The 19,041-nt window shown below is 33.0% G+C and overlaps 1 protein-coding gene across 1 annotated transcript in view; it reads left to right on the top strand.

Moving 5' to 3' along the window:
• Positions 1–19,041, top strand: part of TRDN (triadin) — a 343,597-nt gene that overhangs the window by 48,499 nt on the left and 276,057 nt on the right. Inside the window, exon 2 of the mRNA XM_081044419.1 lies at positions 2,475–2,684. Coding sequence (XP_080900545.1) covers positions 2,475–2,684 — 210 coding nt within the window. The remainder of the gene's footprint in view (positions 1–2,474; positions 2,685–19,041) is intronic.

Raw genomic sequence — 19,041 nt, forward strand, 5'->3', positions numbered from 1 at the left:
ACTTGTAAATTGCATCATACAAAGGTTATTCCTCAGATAAGATTCTTCTCACTCAGAGGTGAAGTGAGATGTAGTCATGACCTTCCAGCCATTCAGCTAATACAATGAAGAGCCAGAAATTAATCCCAACCTCTCTTGTCTATAAAACCCATGGCATGACTTTTTTGTTTTGCTGTTTCCTTGCAAAAGCTAGACCTAACTGCAAGTAAGAATCATGGAAGATAGAGCAAGAGGCTGAAAGATGGAAAGGAGCACTTTAATTCCACTCTGAGGCCTTCAAGGATTACAGAGTTCCATTCAATTTTAAAGCACAAAAACTTTTCAATTATTGTTTAGCTCATTCTAAGAGTAACTGTAAGAAGTCTTACTAGTTAGTAAAAATTATTTTGTGAAAAATGCTAAAGAAGTTTGAAAATGCAGAGATTGCTTTCTTTTTAATTTGGAAACGTAATTAGCAATTAATAAAATTGAAAACATTTAATTATATATATATGAAAACATTTAATTATATATATATATGATTATGATTAATCAGAATTTTCTCTTAATATGTAATTCTTAAATTATTATAGACAATGTCTCCCATATTTTAAATATATGATATATGTTGTTAAGCTGTGATTTTGGCCAAAATACTTGGATAGCTAGGGCTATTTTTTTCTCTTTAGTATTCAATATTTACTCCACATCTGTGTAATTTGGGATTAAAAATCCTCTAAAAGTCACTTAAATTTTCTGGTTGGTCTTCGATTGTTCTTAAGTGTAACATAAAATAATTGTTTCAGATGATTTCTAAATTTCCTTCAGATTGAATTTATTATAAGTTAAGGTTGTCAAGATAATCAGATATGCCTACTTACCATTGACGGGGCTTTCTACCCATATAAAGGTAGAACTTCTATAACAGAAAAATAAAAGAGTTACACAACTCTAAAATGTTCATTATATATATAAAAATACCATTGAAAGAAAAAGTTAAACAGTTGCAGGAAAAAAAATGCAACTTAAAGCTCGATAAAGTGTTACTATCATTTGTGTGTGCATACATAATGTTCACGTGTATATATGTAAATACATATACATGTACAAATATATACGCATGTGTATTCAAACATTTACATATATGCATATATGTAAGTAAGTATGTATGTATGCATAAGAGTACACAATTTTATAAGCCACCAAAAGGAGGTTTATTTAAAATATGGTCAAAAATTTCACAAGATAAGAAATACAGAGGAAAAATAAACATATATAAAGCTCATCTCTAGTTATCAGAGTTGCAAATGAAGCAGAATTTTCCTTCAATGTGATTGCAAACATTTTAAAAACTGACAATACCCATTATTATCAAGAATACGGAAACAGAGACTGCTGGCATATACAATTTTTAAAAGTATACTAATTTTCAAATACATATATTCTCAAAAGCTATAAAAGTTATTATTTTTTCTATAAATTAGTTATGCAAGAATTTCTCCTAATGGAATAATTATTAATGTGTGCTGAAAAAACTTCTGCCATATTCCAAGGTAGAAATCTTTTTTCTAAATTATGTGCATCTATGAAATGATATGTGTACAGCCACTTAAGTGGTATTCTAAGGAACATGTATGGCAAGAGAGCATTTTTATTATATATTGTCTATTAAAATAACAAAGGAAAGTTTGATGACAGCTTGTCAAAAACAAATAAAGCATATTTGTATATGTATGTACAGAAAAGTAGATATAAATGGAACATGTTAACAGTAGTTATTTCTGGATGGTGAAATTATAAAGGATTAGCTATCATCCATTTTGCTATTTTTTATATTTTTTGAATTTTCTTTCACGAACAAGTAGACTCTTTAAAGCTGGAATAAGAAAGTCACCAAATATAATAAGATTTTCCCACATTATTCTCTTATATCTTCTGTGCCCCTTCACAAATAAAAATGAATGGCCTCAATACAAGGGTCAGTTATGCCATTAAAGCAGGATATCCAAAAAGAATTTCATCCATTTGAACTATTTTATTACTGATTTTTTTCTCTCCCAGAGGACATCTTTTTGCTTTCATTCAGAACTGACATAGGCACCTAAATAAAGGGAAAAGATGTTAAAAAGCAATTTGACCTCAAAACCCACTGCCCATTAGGGTAGTGGACACAGGAGGTGGTAAGGGAGAAGCAGAAATGAATTCAAGATGATAGCAAGGTTTCTGGCCTGGATGGCAGCATTTGTGGAACTTGGGAGACAAGGAATGCTGATTATAAAGAGCATATCGGTTGCAGGGAGGAGGGTAAATGCTGAGGAAGAGATAATGTGGCAGTGGGGAGCAAGGTATGGCCCTGCTACTAAAGAGGGGTCTTCTATTATAGAAAATGGTGTATAAGCAACTTACATATACTTATATCATCTGTGAGTTTTTTTGTCATCAACATTTGATGTGAATTTCTAAATTGTAATTCTTCTTTCTGAATATTTGATTAGGAAATGCATCTACTACCACAACTGTTATAGACAACAAAAATGGATCTGTACCTAAATCCCCTGGCAAAGTGCTGAAGAGGACAGTTACAGAAGACATAGTGACCACATTCAGCTCCCCAGCAGCCTGGCTTCTGGTCATTGCTCTGATAATCACATGGTCAGCTGTCGCCATTGTTATGTTTGATTTAGTGGATTACAAAAACTTTTCAGGTAAGATCCATGAAATTTGGCTTTTAAACTAATAGAAACAATATTCTCCCCAGTTCTGGCTTTGTTTTTCTTCATCCCATCTTAGTGTGATAAAGCACCTCACAAATGTGCTTGAGGGTCACTAGTTTCTTTGCTTTTTCCTTCTATTCTCCTTCTTTGTCTGTTGTACTCATTGATTTCAAGTGAAATAGATTTCCTTTTTTGTATAGGAACTGAATGTAAACCTTTTTTGTATAGGAACCCATAGACTGAATGTTACAATTTCATGAAAATGATAATTAGAAGAGTTGGGTGGATATTTAATTTTGGAACTGGGACTTTATCACCCATTAGTAAAGGGTAATTTGTAAAGTTTACAATAGGCAATATAAAATAAAATAAAACAAAATACAGAGCTTTTGGACAAATGGAAAACAGTGTAAAGTATTTTTAAGTCCCCCTACCATCTGGCTCCAAGTTTCCTTTCCAGACACACTCTTTGCTTCTCCCATCAAAACATCCTATTTTGAGTTCCTGAAAATAAAGAATGTTAAAAGGATTTTCCCAGAATGAATGATAATGAGATACTACCTCTTGAGTAACCACATATTCTTATAGATTTGGAGTAAAATAGAAATAACACAGTGAGGAAAGGTAGATTTTCATTATAGCCTATTCAGTCTCTGAATATGTCATTCATCATTTTGTTCAAAGTCTTCTCATATTTAAAAAATTATTTGTTTATTTTTTTCATCTGACACACTCTATTGCCTATGAGTTCCTTAAAGGAAGAAATCAGTCAGGTAGGTGCTCGATAAATATGAAATGAATAGATGGATGAGTTTATGTTTATCACTTTTTTACCACAAGCAAAAACATTTCATTAACTTATTAATGTGATCCTTCATATTTGCACCAACTCCCTAGCCCCCATACCATTTTCTTTCTTCAGTAGTAGTGGAATCAGTAGGACCCAGAAACCATAATTACTGTAAGTTGCATTCTATATACTCAGAGACTGTCTATTTTTCATTATGGTATTTTATTCATTCAACAATTATTTGTCAAGAACTTACTATATGTGCCATGAAATTACTATGCTAAAAAAAATACAAGTATAAATATCATGAAATCATAGCACTGCATCATTTGGGTTTATTAACATGGAGGTGTGATTGAAACAATATTGTCCACTGTACCATTTGTAGCTGGACTACAGAGAGTATCACCTAACAGGTAGAGATAAGTCCCATGGTTTCAACCAAAGCAAAAAGGCTATTTATCCAGAGCCATAAACCTCTGCTCTAAATAAGCAGTACTTTTGGTATATTACACTTTGGTGTAATGTTGGTTCTTTAAAAAATGTTTAATTGCAATGCCTATAATATAAAATTATGACCTAGAATTTTACATGAATGGTTACATTACTCTAGATTTATCCTTTGATCCTATGTTGAGTGTGATTTTTTTTTCCTTCCCTTCGCTTTAGAATGTCATTCATTTAAATTTTAGAACCAAATATGATCATAAAATATAGTTCTTTAATATTTGTAATAGATGTTTTTAAGACTTGCATGTAAATCCAATATTTATAAAGTTAATTTAATAAGTACATCATAGAAATTTCTATTAAAAGGAATTTCTTCTTAATTATTTTGTAAAATAAATAGCTACCTATAATTAGACTTTCAGATTAGATTTCTTAAATGTAGACTCACTTATAATCCATAGTAGAGCTTCCTTGGACCACTGTGATTAGAAGCTATGGATAATGCCCATGTCACTGGCATTTCATCTGAAAAAAATAGCCTCACCATTACTATTACTTCATTTCTTCTTTCAAAAAGTGTTTATTAAACACATCTTCTAGGTGAGGCCTCCTCCTTTAGTTTTCTATATTTATTAATGGCCTAACCATCTATACATTTCCCACAAAACAAAACCTGAGAGTCCTCTTTTAAATCTTCTTGGTATCTGATTAGTAACAATACTCCATGGCAGCTAACCCTCATATGTCTGATAAATTTGCTCCCTTCTCCTATTACCACCATCTCCATTACTACACTTCAGACCTTGATTCTCTTTTAAGGGGATAAACGCAATTACTTCTTGTCTCTCTTGTCCAGTCTCTCCCTTTTAACGTTGGGCCAAAGATGTCTTCATAAAGCATTAATTTCATCAACTATTTCTTTTATCTAAGTACAGATTATTTGGCATGAAATTTAGGTCATTGGTGTAGCTGTTTATTTTCTTCTCACAATTCAGTCCATGCACTTTGTTTTCCAGCCACACTTACTGCTGTTCTCCCTTTTTTATTTCTCTAGAAAAACATATATTCTCACTGCTGGATGCCTCTACTTATACCATTCCTCCCTTTGCTCCCCTGCCCCCAATGTAGCAGAAAGTATATTAAAATAGTTAAAAACGTGAACTCTGATGCTAGATTTCCCTGGTATTGAACCCAGATCTTACCATTTTCAAGCTGTGTAACATTAGAAAAGTCACTTAGCCTCTCTGTCTCAGTTTCATCACTTATAAAGCAGGGATAATAATAATACCCATGCAATAAGATTAAGGGAATTATACAAATGAATATATTTGAAGTGCTTACAAGATAACCTGGTTTATTACAAGCACTATATAAATATGAATATCATTAGTAGAGACTCATTCCTAAATTTTCTATCTAGAGAAATTTTATTTATCCTTCAAGATGTTCTTTTATGAAATAGTCTCAGACTTCCTAATAAGAATTTGCTGTATCGTGATTTCATTCCTCCATACCTTATGGGAACCTGTATTAAATCAGTTAACACATTGTATTATAAGGATCCGTTCACGTATCCATATCACTTAGAAACTTAAGCCTATCCAAGGAAGGGACTGTCTTACATAACTCTGTATATGAGTGCCTGCCACATAGTAGGTTTTCTGCTAGGCATTGCTTAAAGGGATTAATAATGTTGACATTTGGATTTTGAAACCATTTCTTACATTTTGAAGAAATGAATGTTTATCATAAATTTTTTATTTTATCTAGTCAAACAGTTTTGACCAACTTTAAAAATTTATAAATACATTTAATAAAATTAGAACTAAAATAATAAAATATGTTTATAACATGAAATGTTATTTGTCATATTTAATAATGGTTATCTCTTGCTGCATAATAAATTACCTCAAAAGTAAATGATTTAAGACAACATAACTATTTATTACTTCACGCAGCTTGTGTGGGTTTGGAATTTGGGAATGGCTTAGCTGGATGTTTCTGCTTTAGAGTATATCTTGAGGTTGTAGACATCTGAAAGGTTTTTTGGGGGTGGTGGGACCATTGGCAAGATGTCTCACTCACATGGCTGTCAAGTTAATGCTTGCATATCCTCACAATATGGCAGCTGACTTCCCTCAGAATGAGTGAACCTAGAGAAAACAAGGTGGAAGCGACAATGCCTCTTATGACCCAGACTTAGTATTCACATATTTTCATTTCTTCAAAATCATTTTGGTTACACAGTTCAGTTGTATTTAGTGTTGGAAGAGACTAAGCAAGGGTGTGAATACCGACAAGCAAGGATCATTGGGAACCATTTTGGAGGCTGGCTACCACATATTTTACCCTCAGAAAATACATTTCCAAGTTACACAGCTTTAGATAAATGCTTTCATGCAAGGAAGGGTCATGCAACACTCTAGTTTACAAAGAGGTATTATAATTACAACAGGTGCAAAAGGAAAGACAATGTGTTAGAATGACTCATGAGGTCATATCTAGGAAGATAAATATTCACCAATGGATTTGAAACAAAAAAATGTAAAGGAAAAATGTATAAATTCTTCAAATAAGATGTCCAAATACTTTCAACTATTTAAATTTTGAATGATCAATTTCTGGAACACAAAGAATATAAGTTCAAGGAATTTGTATAATTATAGTAAAAAAGCCTGTAACTCCTATTACTTTTTGGTTGACTGGAACACCCCATTCATATTACAATTCTAAATTCTTTTCTCCATTTAGTAAATTCTAACCTGCCTTTTTCAATGTTGATTCTTCACAGAAACATTTCATTGCTTCAATAAGAATGTCAAATGTAAATGGTGCTCTTGTTTTTTCAATGTTATGTTTAATTGATACATTTCAAACATTTACTAAGGATTTGTATTATTATTATGATGAGTCTTTTGTACTACAAATAGCCTTTGAAATATGTATTGCTAATGTTTAGAAAACAAGGCTAGTGGTAGAAGAAAGCACACTGGAAATAAATGAAGTCTATTTAGTCAGGACAGCTGTCCTTGGGCTCTGAATTACTCTTTGACACTTTAGAAAAATAGGCAAAGGATCAAATATATGGTGATAGAAGGAGAACTGATTCTGGGTGGTGAACACACAATGTGCTACATAGATGATGTATTACAGAATTGTACACTCGAAACCTATGTAACTTGAGTAACAATTGTCACCCCAATAAACTTTAATTAAAAAAAAAAAAACTAGGCAAATGCTTTGAAGGCATTAAACAATTTTTCATAGAGAAATAAAAAAACTATTTTTATAAGCAAGTATTGTAATGAATTGAGAAGAATGATTCTCATCTGAGCAACCTTCACAATTCTTTATTTTCTGAATTTGAGCTGATTTACCTGTACATAATTTGCTTATGAAGCACATGTAGTACTGGCTTTTATATGTGTCTTTTAGAAGCTTTGGGTTCACTCTACAGCTCTATAACCCACAAACTAACATGACTAGGAACTTATTTTCCCTTGTCTGTGAAATGTGGATAGCATTTTGCTTTCTGGTCTACAAAATTTGTGACTTTACTTATCCTTATCAAATAAGACAAATTTTAGGACTCCAAAAACAGATACTAGAAAAAAGATCCCACCTAACTTTCATTTCTTATTAAATATAATGTCCAAACAGTATTCAAACAATACTATGATGTATCTGTCAGAGTTTGATCAGAATAGAATCACTATGAGTGACATAGAATAGGGGATTTATTATATGGCTCATGCATTCATGGGAGCTTATTTAAGCAGTCAGCATAAGGCTGTTTCAATGTGTCTGGGGCTGGGTTGGAAGTCAGCAGCATGGAAGTTGGTGTAGGGGAGATAATACCTTTTTCCTCTATCCTTCTAAATTTTTTGCTGGGGCCTTTTAACAAAAGACAAATTAACAAAAGAAAAACATTCAAATTTATTTCATATAAGTTTTATGTGGCACAGTAGCCTTTATACAGAAAGGAAGACCTTAAGAAGCAGTTCAACCTGAGAGTTTTTATTTAGTTTTGATGAAGAGTGAAAAATGGTGGGAAAATGTGATGGGACACAAAAGGTTATGCACTAAGTGTAGTAAATTGGAGAAAACAGCAAGGCCTATTCGTTTGTCTCCTGGCATCTTGGGAGATAAGAATGTTTCTTCCTTCTTTGGGGTACATAGAGGCACTTCTCATATTAGTGTTTTATGACTTGCTTCAGGGGAAGATCAGAAAGTTCTTCTTATACATGTCATGTCTTAAATTGCTTTAGCTGAGAATATTCAATATGCCAAAGTGCCGTATTTTGGGGTATTAGATTCTGAACTTTGTCATTAAAAAGGGCAGATGGAAATAGAATAGGGGAGACTAATGACAAACAGAATGGGCAAGAACAAACTGGAACGCTCATTTGACTGTCACCACCTCAAATTAGGATGATGTGGATGAGCTTAAGCATAAATGGGTACCTTCATCAATGGATCCACAAAAACACGTGGCCAGGATTTGGAGATGCTGAAAGAGTCAATCCAGCGAAAACTGGAAGACATGCTGCTGGCTGCTGGCTGCTGCCACATGTCAGGGTCAGCTGCCATATCTGCGCTAATGTGCATCGCTGCAACAGCGCCCACCCTACTTCAACCTTCAGAGGATAAATAATGGCTATTGCTTCCTTTTTACCTTCCAAAACTCACAAAAATTTCTTTTGTGCCTGTCATCTGGAAAGTACTTGTAAAGGAATTCTGGGAAATGAAGTTCCAGCTTAGTGATTTGGTAGCATACAAAATTACCACATACTAGGATGTGTGGGGAAGAGGAAACATTCCCCTTTCATCCTCTGGTTCTTTCGGCTGCCCTAATAATCTAATCAATAGGAGGCAGAACAACAAAAGAAAACCAAATTTAATCTCGTGTGCATGGGAACCCCACATGAGAGAGTCAGAGACCCTGTATGCATGACAGCTTCAGAGTTAGAAAGGGGAATTAGGTATATAAGACATCCTGAGCTAGGGATGAAGTAAGGTGCCTTAGGGACTTCAAAAGGTCATTGCAGGATGATAAGAACAGCAGACATTCACTAATTAGTATCTAGTTTGCTCTGCTCTACAGATAGGTCAAGAGAAGTTATCTCTGATAATCTCTTATGGGCAAGTCTTCTAATTCAAATTTTTCTTAGTTAAGGGCAAGGGGAGAAGTTTCTCTTGAGCCTGAAGCTAAAATTGCCTTTTGCTCAAAGTTATCTGCATACCACTAAGGGACACAATGGGGTGGCTGGGTCTGGACTCCCACAGATAACTATATAATTTAACATCTAAAACAGAATATTTGTGAAAGTGAAATGGATAGCTATTAGTATTTATTTCAGGACCATAGGCACAAACCAAGATGTCTGATCACCCAGATATCCTCCTTGCCCTGAATTCTCTCTGGAAGATGAATGTCTTCAGAAGCCCCAAAGTAGGAGGAGGGGGAGAAGGTTATTTTCTTAGTAATTGAAGCTAGGGGGTCACAAATGTTGCTGGAGACCTTGCCCTCAAGCCTCTGCAGAGTTGCCAGGAAGTCTTCCCAGGAAAAAGAGGGGTGTCCTGATAACTTAATAACTCTTTCAGAACCAGAATTTGTGGACTTTGGTTGAAATTCCTTACAAACGCCTTTGCCTTATTTATAAAGAGATGGCTTTTTTCTTTAAACAATGTATGCAAACAAATAGGATTTCTAAAGAAGTTACTATAAACTTAGGCATTAATATTACAGATGTTCTGATTTCCCTTTAGGTCAGAATTTGCAGGAAGAAATTATGGTAACTCTTGGTTTTTCTTTCCTAAGAACAAGGATCACAATTTATTAGCATCTTCATTTATAGAAGGAAAAATCATTATATGGCTGTCGTAGGTGGTCTCAAAACACATTTGGTAATTTTTACAGGCATTTCACAAAACATACTAATTTCAAAACAATTTCAAAAGAATTAGAGAAGATAATCTATGTAATATATACGTCTCTGGCACTCATTAAATGTAACTTAAATTTGAATCTTATTACCAGGAAGTAAGATTACCGTAGTAATTTGAGAAGAGAACCAGCAAGGGCATGATGGTAGGAAGCATCAATTTCTTATGAAAGTCTTGCAGACATCTCCTGATGTGCTTTTTAAATAGATTTTCTAATGAGGTGTGCCATTTATCTACTGCTCGTGGAAATTAATTTCCCTGATTTTTTTTTTCCTGGCACTTAGCCCAGTTAAGCAGGTGCACTGTTTGTCAGGCTGAGTTTAGAGGAGTGAGGAGTAAAATATTTCAAGGAACACCCAAAGTCAATCAGAATGTATAAATTTAACATTTAATAGTTATGTAAATATGTATATTTATATGTATATGTGTGTCTGTGTGCGTAGAGATATCTGTGTGACTGAAATGCACCATTTTAGACTTTATCAGTTCTCATATGTACTGAGTTTTTGAGAATGGTTGACATTTTGTGTGCTTTTTATTCTGATTCAAGTCTTATCTCATAACCCACATTTTCTGTTCAATGTCCCAGGACTGTTTGGTCCTCTTGGTCACTACATCTGAAAGGATGCATTTCATTATACAATCCGAGGCTGGTTATACATATCTCAAGGAAGCAGAAGATTTTATTGTCTAATGATGTCTAGATCTTAATCACAGTTTGTTGATTCTTCATGACTTGAAGAAAAAGATAAAGTTATTCATTTTAAAGAAATGTTCTTAATTCTATTGTTCCTGCATTTTTGGTCTTAAATTTCTCTTTTAAAATTATGATAATGACAGATATCCTTTCTGTCAAGTTGCTGTCTTTAAATGCCTTTTTTTGGGGGCAGGGGAGAAAAAGTTGGCAGATTTATTTTGGACCCCAGATTTCTGCTGGTGGTAGATTTCAAGGTCAAGGAAATCTAAAAGTTTGATAGCAGTGCTCTATACTACTCATTTAAACCTTAGCAAATGTGACCACATATTGGATTCATAAATGTATCCATGTAAATGACTACAATTATAAATCATATTAACATATTGACATATGTTTTAATGGACCAGCTAATATACTACGTCCTTCAGTTTTTATACTTAAATTTTCTACCTTAAAGAAACCTTTCCTGAACTTTGAATGTAAATCAAGTCACTCTATCATAATTCCTCATTATATTGTTTACTATTTGCTCATAACACTTACTCCAAATTGTGTGTATTTAATTGGGTGTGATTTTTTATTTAATGTCTTCACTGACCTGTTAGGTTTGTAAAAAATTATTTTGTCTATTTATTTAACTTGATTTTTCTAATGCTGAGAAGTGTTTAGCACAAATTATGTTCTAAATAAACATTTTAATAAATTTTGTGGTGAAAGAATAAATAAGTAAATAAAAAGGAAAGGTTGTAATATTTTTTATACTCTGAATGCTGAGTAATTAGCCTAGTATTTCTTTATAAAGTATTAGTTTATGATGATATTGATAGCATTAGGATTCACATTTAAAATACTTTTTAAACTTCTGTCTCCCTGATTGGATCATAAGCATCTCAAAGGTAAAATTTGTCTCATTCATTTTAGTATTACTATCACCCTGCTTAGAATTTGTATGATTTAAATAGAAATTATTTGCCAAGCATATTATAGCACGCAACAAACAACCACAAATAAACAAAATACAAAACAGTAAAAGTGAAAAAACACATGAAGTTCAGAAAAGAACCAAAGTAGTTGAACTCAGGCTCTGGTCTAGACTACTGGGTTAGAATCCTGACTCCAACAATTACTAGCTATGTAAACTTATGGGGAAATTAATTCTTTGTGCCTGAGTTTTACTCTTTGTAGGTAATCATAGTATCAGCTTCATATGAGTCCGTGGGAATTGAATCAATTAATAACATATAAAACACTTGGAATTTTGAATGGCACCTAGTAATTATTAGATAAATTGTAGTTAGTATTATTTTAATTTATTCTTCATGACCCTAAGCATATTTCAATATTTCAAAGAGATGAATAGGCATATTTCAAAAAGATGGATTGAATATATGATTTCCAATTTTTAAATATCATGTGAAAATATGTAGATTCTACCAACCACACAATAGAAATTCAATGATTTAAATATTCTATTTTATGTTGAGGGAATATTCTAACCATTCTGAAATGATTTGTTATTATGTGATATAGTAAGGACACAAATCATGGCATTATATTATGTATTATAACGTGGTAAAAAGAACTTTAAAATAATTTTTCAGCTAATATTGAGCAATAGAATAGCTAAAGAGAATAGGTAATATAGTCAAGAGTTTCCAAAACTAAACCTTGACTTGAAAAAACATGTTTAATAATTAATCAAAATGTGCTAATTGCTATATTAATCCCAAATCTAATATCTCCTCCACAGGTCTGTTAAGGTTATAATATAATACAATAGTCCAAATAAGTCATTCAACTGGAGTACTATATTTTAATTTTCTTATGCTACCAGAAAATTAATTTCATTGAATGTGAGCTTGGAAACATATCAATGAAAATCTATAAATCTACAGAAAAGAAAAACTGTTTCCCCATTCCTTATTATATGTGTAGCATTGGAATTTTGTTTCTATTTAAAATATGCTTTTTTAAGAAGATGAAAGCAAATTAATTTTTCAATTTAATAGCACAGCTACACTATGCTTATTAATAAAAGTACAATGTGAGTCTCTAGTTTTTATATAGTTATTTCACATGGGTAAAAGAAGCCAAAAGTTGCTTGTGATTCTGTTTCAAAATATGAAATGCCCTTTATTTGACATGGGTCTAGCTCCAGTTAGCTGGAAATATTCCAGGCTTCAACATCTGCAACACAATTCTGCCAGCAAAAAATTGGTTGATTGGGGTCATATTGAGAAAGAGAGGTGAAGTTTGTATGTATTTTATTTGCATTCAATAATGTTTCGCATTGCCTCAAAACGCAACAATAGAGGAACAGCAAAGAGTACCTTAGAAATGTTGTCATGAAACTATTAAATATTGAAATAGCCATGTAATTTTAACTAAAGATGCTCATATTTAATTTCATTAGAACTCCACACAAGTGTGCATTCCTAAAACCCTAAAGTTAGTTAATAGTAAGCATGAGTATGGGAAAATGTCAATTGAGAAAATGTTAAAAAGCAGAAGGAAAATGCCCATGCCTCAGATATTGAATGGCAAGGATTGGAGCTATGCTGTGACTATTCAAATGTAGATTAGAAAAGTGACAGTCATTTCCTTGTGCTGTCAAAAAACTATTAGCTCACCAAAAGTGCTTTTCAATCTGGATTCTAGTTTTTCTTTGGTTTAAAAGCATCTAAATATTCAACATCTGCAAGTATTTCATTTTTTCAAGATTGCAAATCAAATGTGTTTTATCTTTTACAAAGCTATGTACTTCAAGAGCTTTGTGTTCATCCTTATTTTATTTATTTTTTGCATGATTCTCATTAAAAGAAGAAGGGCTGATAATTGTAATTTAATATGGGTACTATCTAGAGATCAGAGTGAAAAGACAAGGAGAGAAAAAGAGAGAAAGAGAAAATGACAACGGTTTGGGAAAAATATATTTACCAGGGATGTTAAAAGATAGAATGTGGAATATTACATTTTTTTCAAGTTTATTTGAGCAGAACTACAATCATGAATTAGGCAGCACCAAACCTGAAATGGTTAGGAACAATCCACCAACAAGAGCTAGTTGTCCTTAGATTTTGATTTCTTAACCTTGAGGAATTTAACATATTTAGGTTTTGGTTTGTTTACATAGGCTGCTAAGGTATTGGAACCACCTTAGTCTAATGGCCTCCTTGTTTAATTAATTTAACAGAGAAGTACAAGTTACTGCTTCAGGAAGACTTGGCTTTTGAAAAGGGCTTGTTATTCTTCACAAAATGTGTGTACCTGAGAGGAAAGAACCTCAAGAAAGTATGTTTTCAATGTTGCTACATTTAAATGTTGCTAGATTTAAATGTCATCTCCTGCCAGCATTTTCAAAATCTTCTCTATTTCCTCCTTTTAGACATGTTTATGTGCTTTCTAACTTGGAAAAATAAACACATTTCCTTCACCTCCTTATATCCCTGTTTAGCCATAACTCTTTTTGTGTCTGTCCATCTAGCCAAGCCCCTTTACTCAGAGATAACTCACACTGTTCTGTCCCTGCTTAAATATATCAAATACACATGTGACTTCTTAAGGAACAAATCCAGTGCACAGGTAACATCTTCCTCTTTGTTATACCTTGCAGCATTAGAGCTGTTCACTGCCATATCTTTTTAAAAACCTTATCCTTTTGTGACTTTTATAACTCCTTTGGCACCATTAGCTTTTTGCCCCTTTTAGACAATATCACCTTCATCTACTGCTTTAGCTGTGATGGTGCTGCATTGCCTGTACAAGTGATGAGCAGGCTGCTGTCATGGTTAGCCTGCTTATCTTTATCATATAGCTCTCAATTTAATAACAGGATCAATCCTTCTTTAAAATGGCCGGATAGTAGATTTAGAGGCTAAAAGCAGTGATACAGTTCTCAACAAGTAAAGCACGAAAGTTAAGTTTCAAGAAAATGCATTCTTCCCACCCTGAGAGTCACTAAAGCTATTTCTCTTTTGAAGGAAAAATTTAGCTCATAAGTGTTTTTATTTTCCCCTTAATTGATCTACTTGCCAAAAAGTTTGCTTCCAACTGACCTTCACACCTAATGACTTCCCAGTCAACATCTTCAACCCCAATCTCTCCCCACTTTTTCTAATCACATAAGGATGTTCAGCTGTAGCATTGAACTCAAAATTCCTAATTTAACTAGATATGTTTCAAGCCAGGCCTCCCTCCTAGATTGCAAATCCCACTCATTTTGCAGTTTCTTAAATCAGAAATATGGGACTCATGAGATTTTCTCTTTCCTCATTATCCAATGAAAATATACATTCAGTGATCATTCAGTGATCAAAAAGAACCCATTCTACTTTTTAAACATGTCTTAATTCTGTTCTGTACTCTAAACCTTATCTCCAGAATTCCTGCCTTAGTTTCCCCAAGATTGTTACAGTAGCCACATTTTCTTTTTGACTCTAATCTTGCCTCTGCCTTGTTTCTAATTCTGAGTCCAGATTACTATAAATTGTAAATCTTATTTTTGTATTCCCCTATTAAAAATTTTAGATGTGTTCCCTTTAGTATGGATATATATATAATATATATGTAATATATAAATATATATAATATATATAAACAAGTACATTAAATGATGAAAAGATAAAACAAAATCTAACAAAATTAGGTAACTGTAAAGGGAAGAAGAAAACAATACTGGGATTAGAGTAACAAATTTTTCTTGTATGTGCTCTTACACATGAGGAGTTTTTACTTAGGGACATTGTAAAGGCATTTTTATAATTAAAAAGTTAAAATAGATAAATAAAAGTAATCATTAATATTTGAAAACATATTGAAATAAATGAACATAACTCTATATCATGGTATAAGCATAACCAGAGAAAATGGATATTTCAAATGACGTGAAAACACAGAACTATGACTCTCTGTCCTTAGTGTGGTATAGTTCAAGAACACAAAAAAATGAAAAGAGACTTAAAACTCTATCACTGCTTGTATTGTTAATAGTAATATTGGTGTCATTTTATATGAAATTGTTTACAAGGACACTGTAGAAAAAAGGAAGTAAAAAGGAAATAAATTGATATCATTAAGACTGAAGATGTTCAATAGAGAAGGGATGTGAGAATAAAAGCAAAGAGGTTGAGAGTAAATCCTGTATTTGTACATTTTATTTGGAAATATCAGTGTAAACCCATGACTTTTTGAAATTTTATATTTCTTGGATGTTCAAAAGGTTTAGAAACAATAACAATCCAATGCAATGAGCATACCTTCTGACTCAATTTTAGTGGAAACGTACCGTTTCCCAATAAAAGGAACCAACATTCCTTCGTGAAGCAGCATCTTTGATCTGGCACTAGAAAGATCTAGAATTCACTTTGGGCATTTTTGTGTGTGTCTTAAGCAAGAAACTGTCAAATAAATCATTATGGAATAGACATGCATACTGACGTGTTAACGGACCTGGGATTAAAATTTTACGTATCTAAGATCTGCTTTAAAATATTTAGCAAACTAGAAAAAAGAAAAGATAAATGTGGGGGAAGGAGGAAGGTAACAAAGATTGGCAAGATGATGATTATTGAAGCTAGGTTCAGGGGATTTGTATTGTCACCTTGGCTAAAATGGAACCGCATTTTCTAGAATTCCCTTGTCTGCATAGTTCTTTCTGGCTTTGCGTTACCGGAGGAATCCTCGTGTGTGAGATGTGGAAGGCAGGAGGTCAGCAGGGCCACGGAAGTCATCGCAGGGGACCAGGCACAGTTGTGTGTATGTTGTCAGTGATCTCTTGGCTCACCTTGTTGGCGTGAGACAACTGCTCCTGCAGCAACTCCAGGTTCTGGTAGATCCTCCTTTGGCTTCTTCCAATCCTGGCCAAGGTGCGTATTTAGCTCCATGTTAAAGGGTGACTGCTTTTCCTTTTTGAAGTGAGAGGTTTGGTGGTCACAGGATTGTTCCATCTTGTCCCCGTGAATTCGCGGACTCCAGATTTCTTTGCTTCCTTTACTTTATGGCCTTTTTTTTTTTTTTCTTCCCAAGTGCCTCTTTGGGCTTCAGCCTTCAACATCACATGTATAAGTTAAAATCTCTCATAGTGAGGTAATTATTAGAAGTCCATGGGCATATCATGAATTCAACTTTTCATTTCACTGTGTTCTCAGGAGTGTTTATTGTGGGTAAGAATAACAGATTCCAGAGAATTTCTATCTCTGTGTATGGTCTTTATGTTAAAAATCTCGGAGAAGGAAAATCTGTTGAGATCCTTGGTTTTGAAGTTAAATCATTTATGTAATTCAGGGCAGGTGATTGTATACAACTTTTTAAATGTCCTACTTTAAAAATATAATGTCTATCATTGAGTAAGGCAATATCATGGTATTCATTTCTAAAAGGAGGCATTTAAATATATCAAAATAAGGTTTTATCATATTCTCTTCCTTTTAGAAGCATCTGACATATTAATTCATAATTTAAATATGAGGTCTGAAAAAAACTGATGTAATATCTACATTTCTTGTTAAATCAGTGTTAATTAAAACAAAACATTAACCTTCATATTCAGTTTCAAAGAAATTTTACAACATTGCTTGAATTCCACATTTCCGTCCATGTGAGTATTCTTGAAATAATATTATGTACTATAAACAAAGCTATCCAAAGCAAAACATATAGTACAACAGTTGAATTTAATATTAATTGGTCTCAACCTCTCCATTTTATTATTAATTTTTTTCCTTTACTCCTCCAAATCCCTATCAGTTAGCAAGGTCCACTCCAATTAATCCATTTGTTTAAACATTTTTTAAAGACCACTACAAGTGGATTTTAAGACAGGATACGAAAAAAAAGTCCTCTCTTAAAATATTTATTGGGTGGAAACTCTGTTCTTAAGAGAGCTGTTTTAGGGCTACAAATTATCACTATACTGGTTACAACAAAAGTAGCTTATCAGATACCAAAATATCAAGTGTTTTCTCTGGAACTGAAGCAAATTTACAAAAATGTGGTTCTCTTCCATGAGGTTTTCAAAAGAAAATAATGGGAATATGTGTGATTCCAGTTGGTGTGCCCTTTACAATCTGTTGGCAGAATGCATTTAACCCTTAAGGGTAAATATAGAGGAATAAAAGTGCCACCTCAAACATTTCTTGCAATCTTGACTTACTCAAATGTGCTACTTCTTCTGTCTCTTGTACTGGCTTTACCTTCAAGTTGAAATAAAGAATAAGAAACCAAGAAATTCATGAGAGGAAAAATGGCATTTGACTATAAGAGATTGAAAGCCCTTTCATTGTGATGATCAATTTCAAGATGGCAGTTCCGACTTCATTGAATTCAACTAAGTATGCTCAAGGCAAATGGTCCAACCTATGAGAAATTGTTAGGAAGTTACTTCAGAGTGGACCTAAAAAGCTTTAAAGTACAATGTTTTGGGTAAATATCACTTTGATGAAGATGTCCACCTTTGTAGTAAACGGAAGAGCACATATTTTTGTTTGTTATTTCTTAAATATTTGTGCCTAGTATTGTCAATATGGGAAACTCAAGGGTTGGTGGACTCAGAGGGCTATTTAGTTCTCTGTGAGTGCTTTTCTTTTCAAACATGTTTTGGTTAAAAGTAAATTAAATTAAATTGACCTTATATCCTTAGGAAATAGTCGACTGTTATAAATGATGCCCAACCTCAAGTTTAAAGTCTTTAGTAAGACTTTGCATTCTCTCAACTATATTTTAGAGTGTAGGAAACCTATTAACACAGTGGAGAGGACCATTGCTTTCTGTATATACTGACACAGTATTCAGACCTTTGTTTTTTTTTTTTTTTTTTTTTTTTTTTTTTTTACTAAATCTTTTTGTCTTGTTTATCCTGCCTGTGTTTTCCTTCTTCCCATCCTGAGGGGTGGTATGGGGTTGGGAAAACACATCTGAATTTCTTTTGGCAATGGTAAAGTTCTAGGGAATTCTGTTCAACAAAGACTAAGTAATTTTACAGTACTTCAAACAAGAATCGTCCTGTAACTGAGAGCATATTAAATAATGCATAATTTGCTAATATTTTTTTAACTTGATCAAAATTTTACCAACAGAAACAAAATAATTCTACCACTTATCTGCAGCAAGAAGCAGAAACTAGTCACTTAAGATTATAATTTCTTTCAGTATGGAAAATCACCACTATATATTAGGAAACCACATTCCTTACATATCAAAATTAGAAACACCTAGATAGCAAGCCCATAAATAACAGTACTCTGTTAATTATATTACACTTAAGATAGGATATTGCACAAAATAAGTGATAATTGTCTTGAAAGAATCTCTATTTTTTTAGTCAGCCTCAAATACTACTCTGTATGAGGTGCACACACAAACATGCATACAAGTTGAAGTTTTCCTAATTTAAATATCATTTATGACACCTTTAAAATTATTTACCTCTGTTTAGATCCAGATATTTAGATATAAATGTTTTCTGGGTG

Source organism: Rhinolophus hipposideros (assembly GCF_964194185.1).
Source record: "Rhinolophus hipposideros genome assembly, chromosome: 3".
In the NCBI taxonomy this organism is placed as follows: domain Eukaryota; kingdom Metazoa; phylum Chordata; class Mammalia; order Chiroptera; family Rhinolophidae; genus Rhinolophus; species Rhinolophus hipposideros.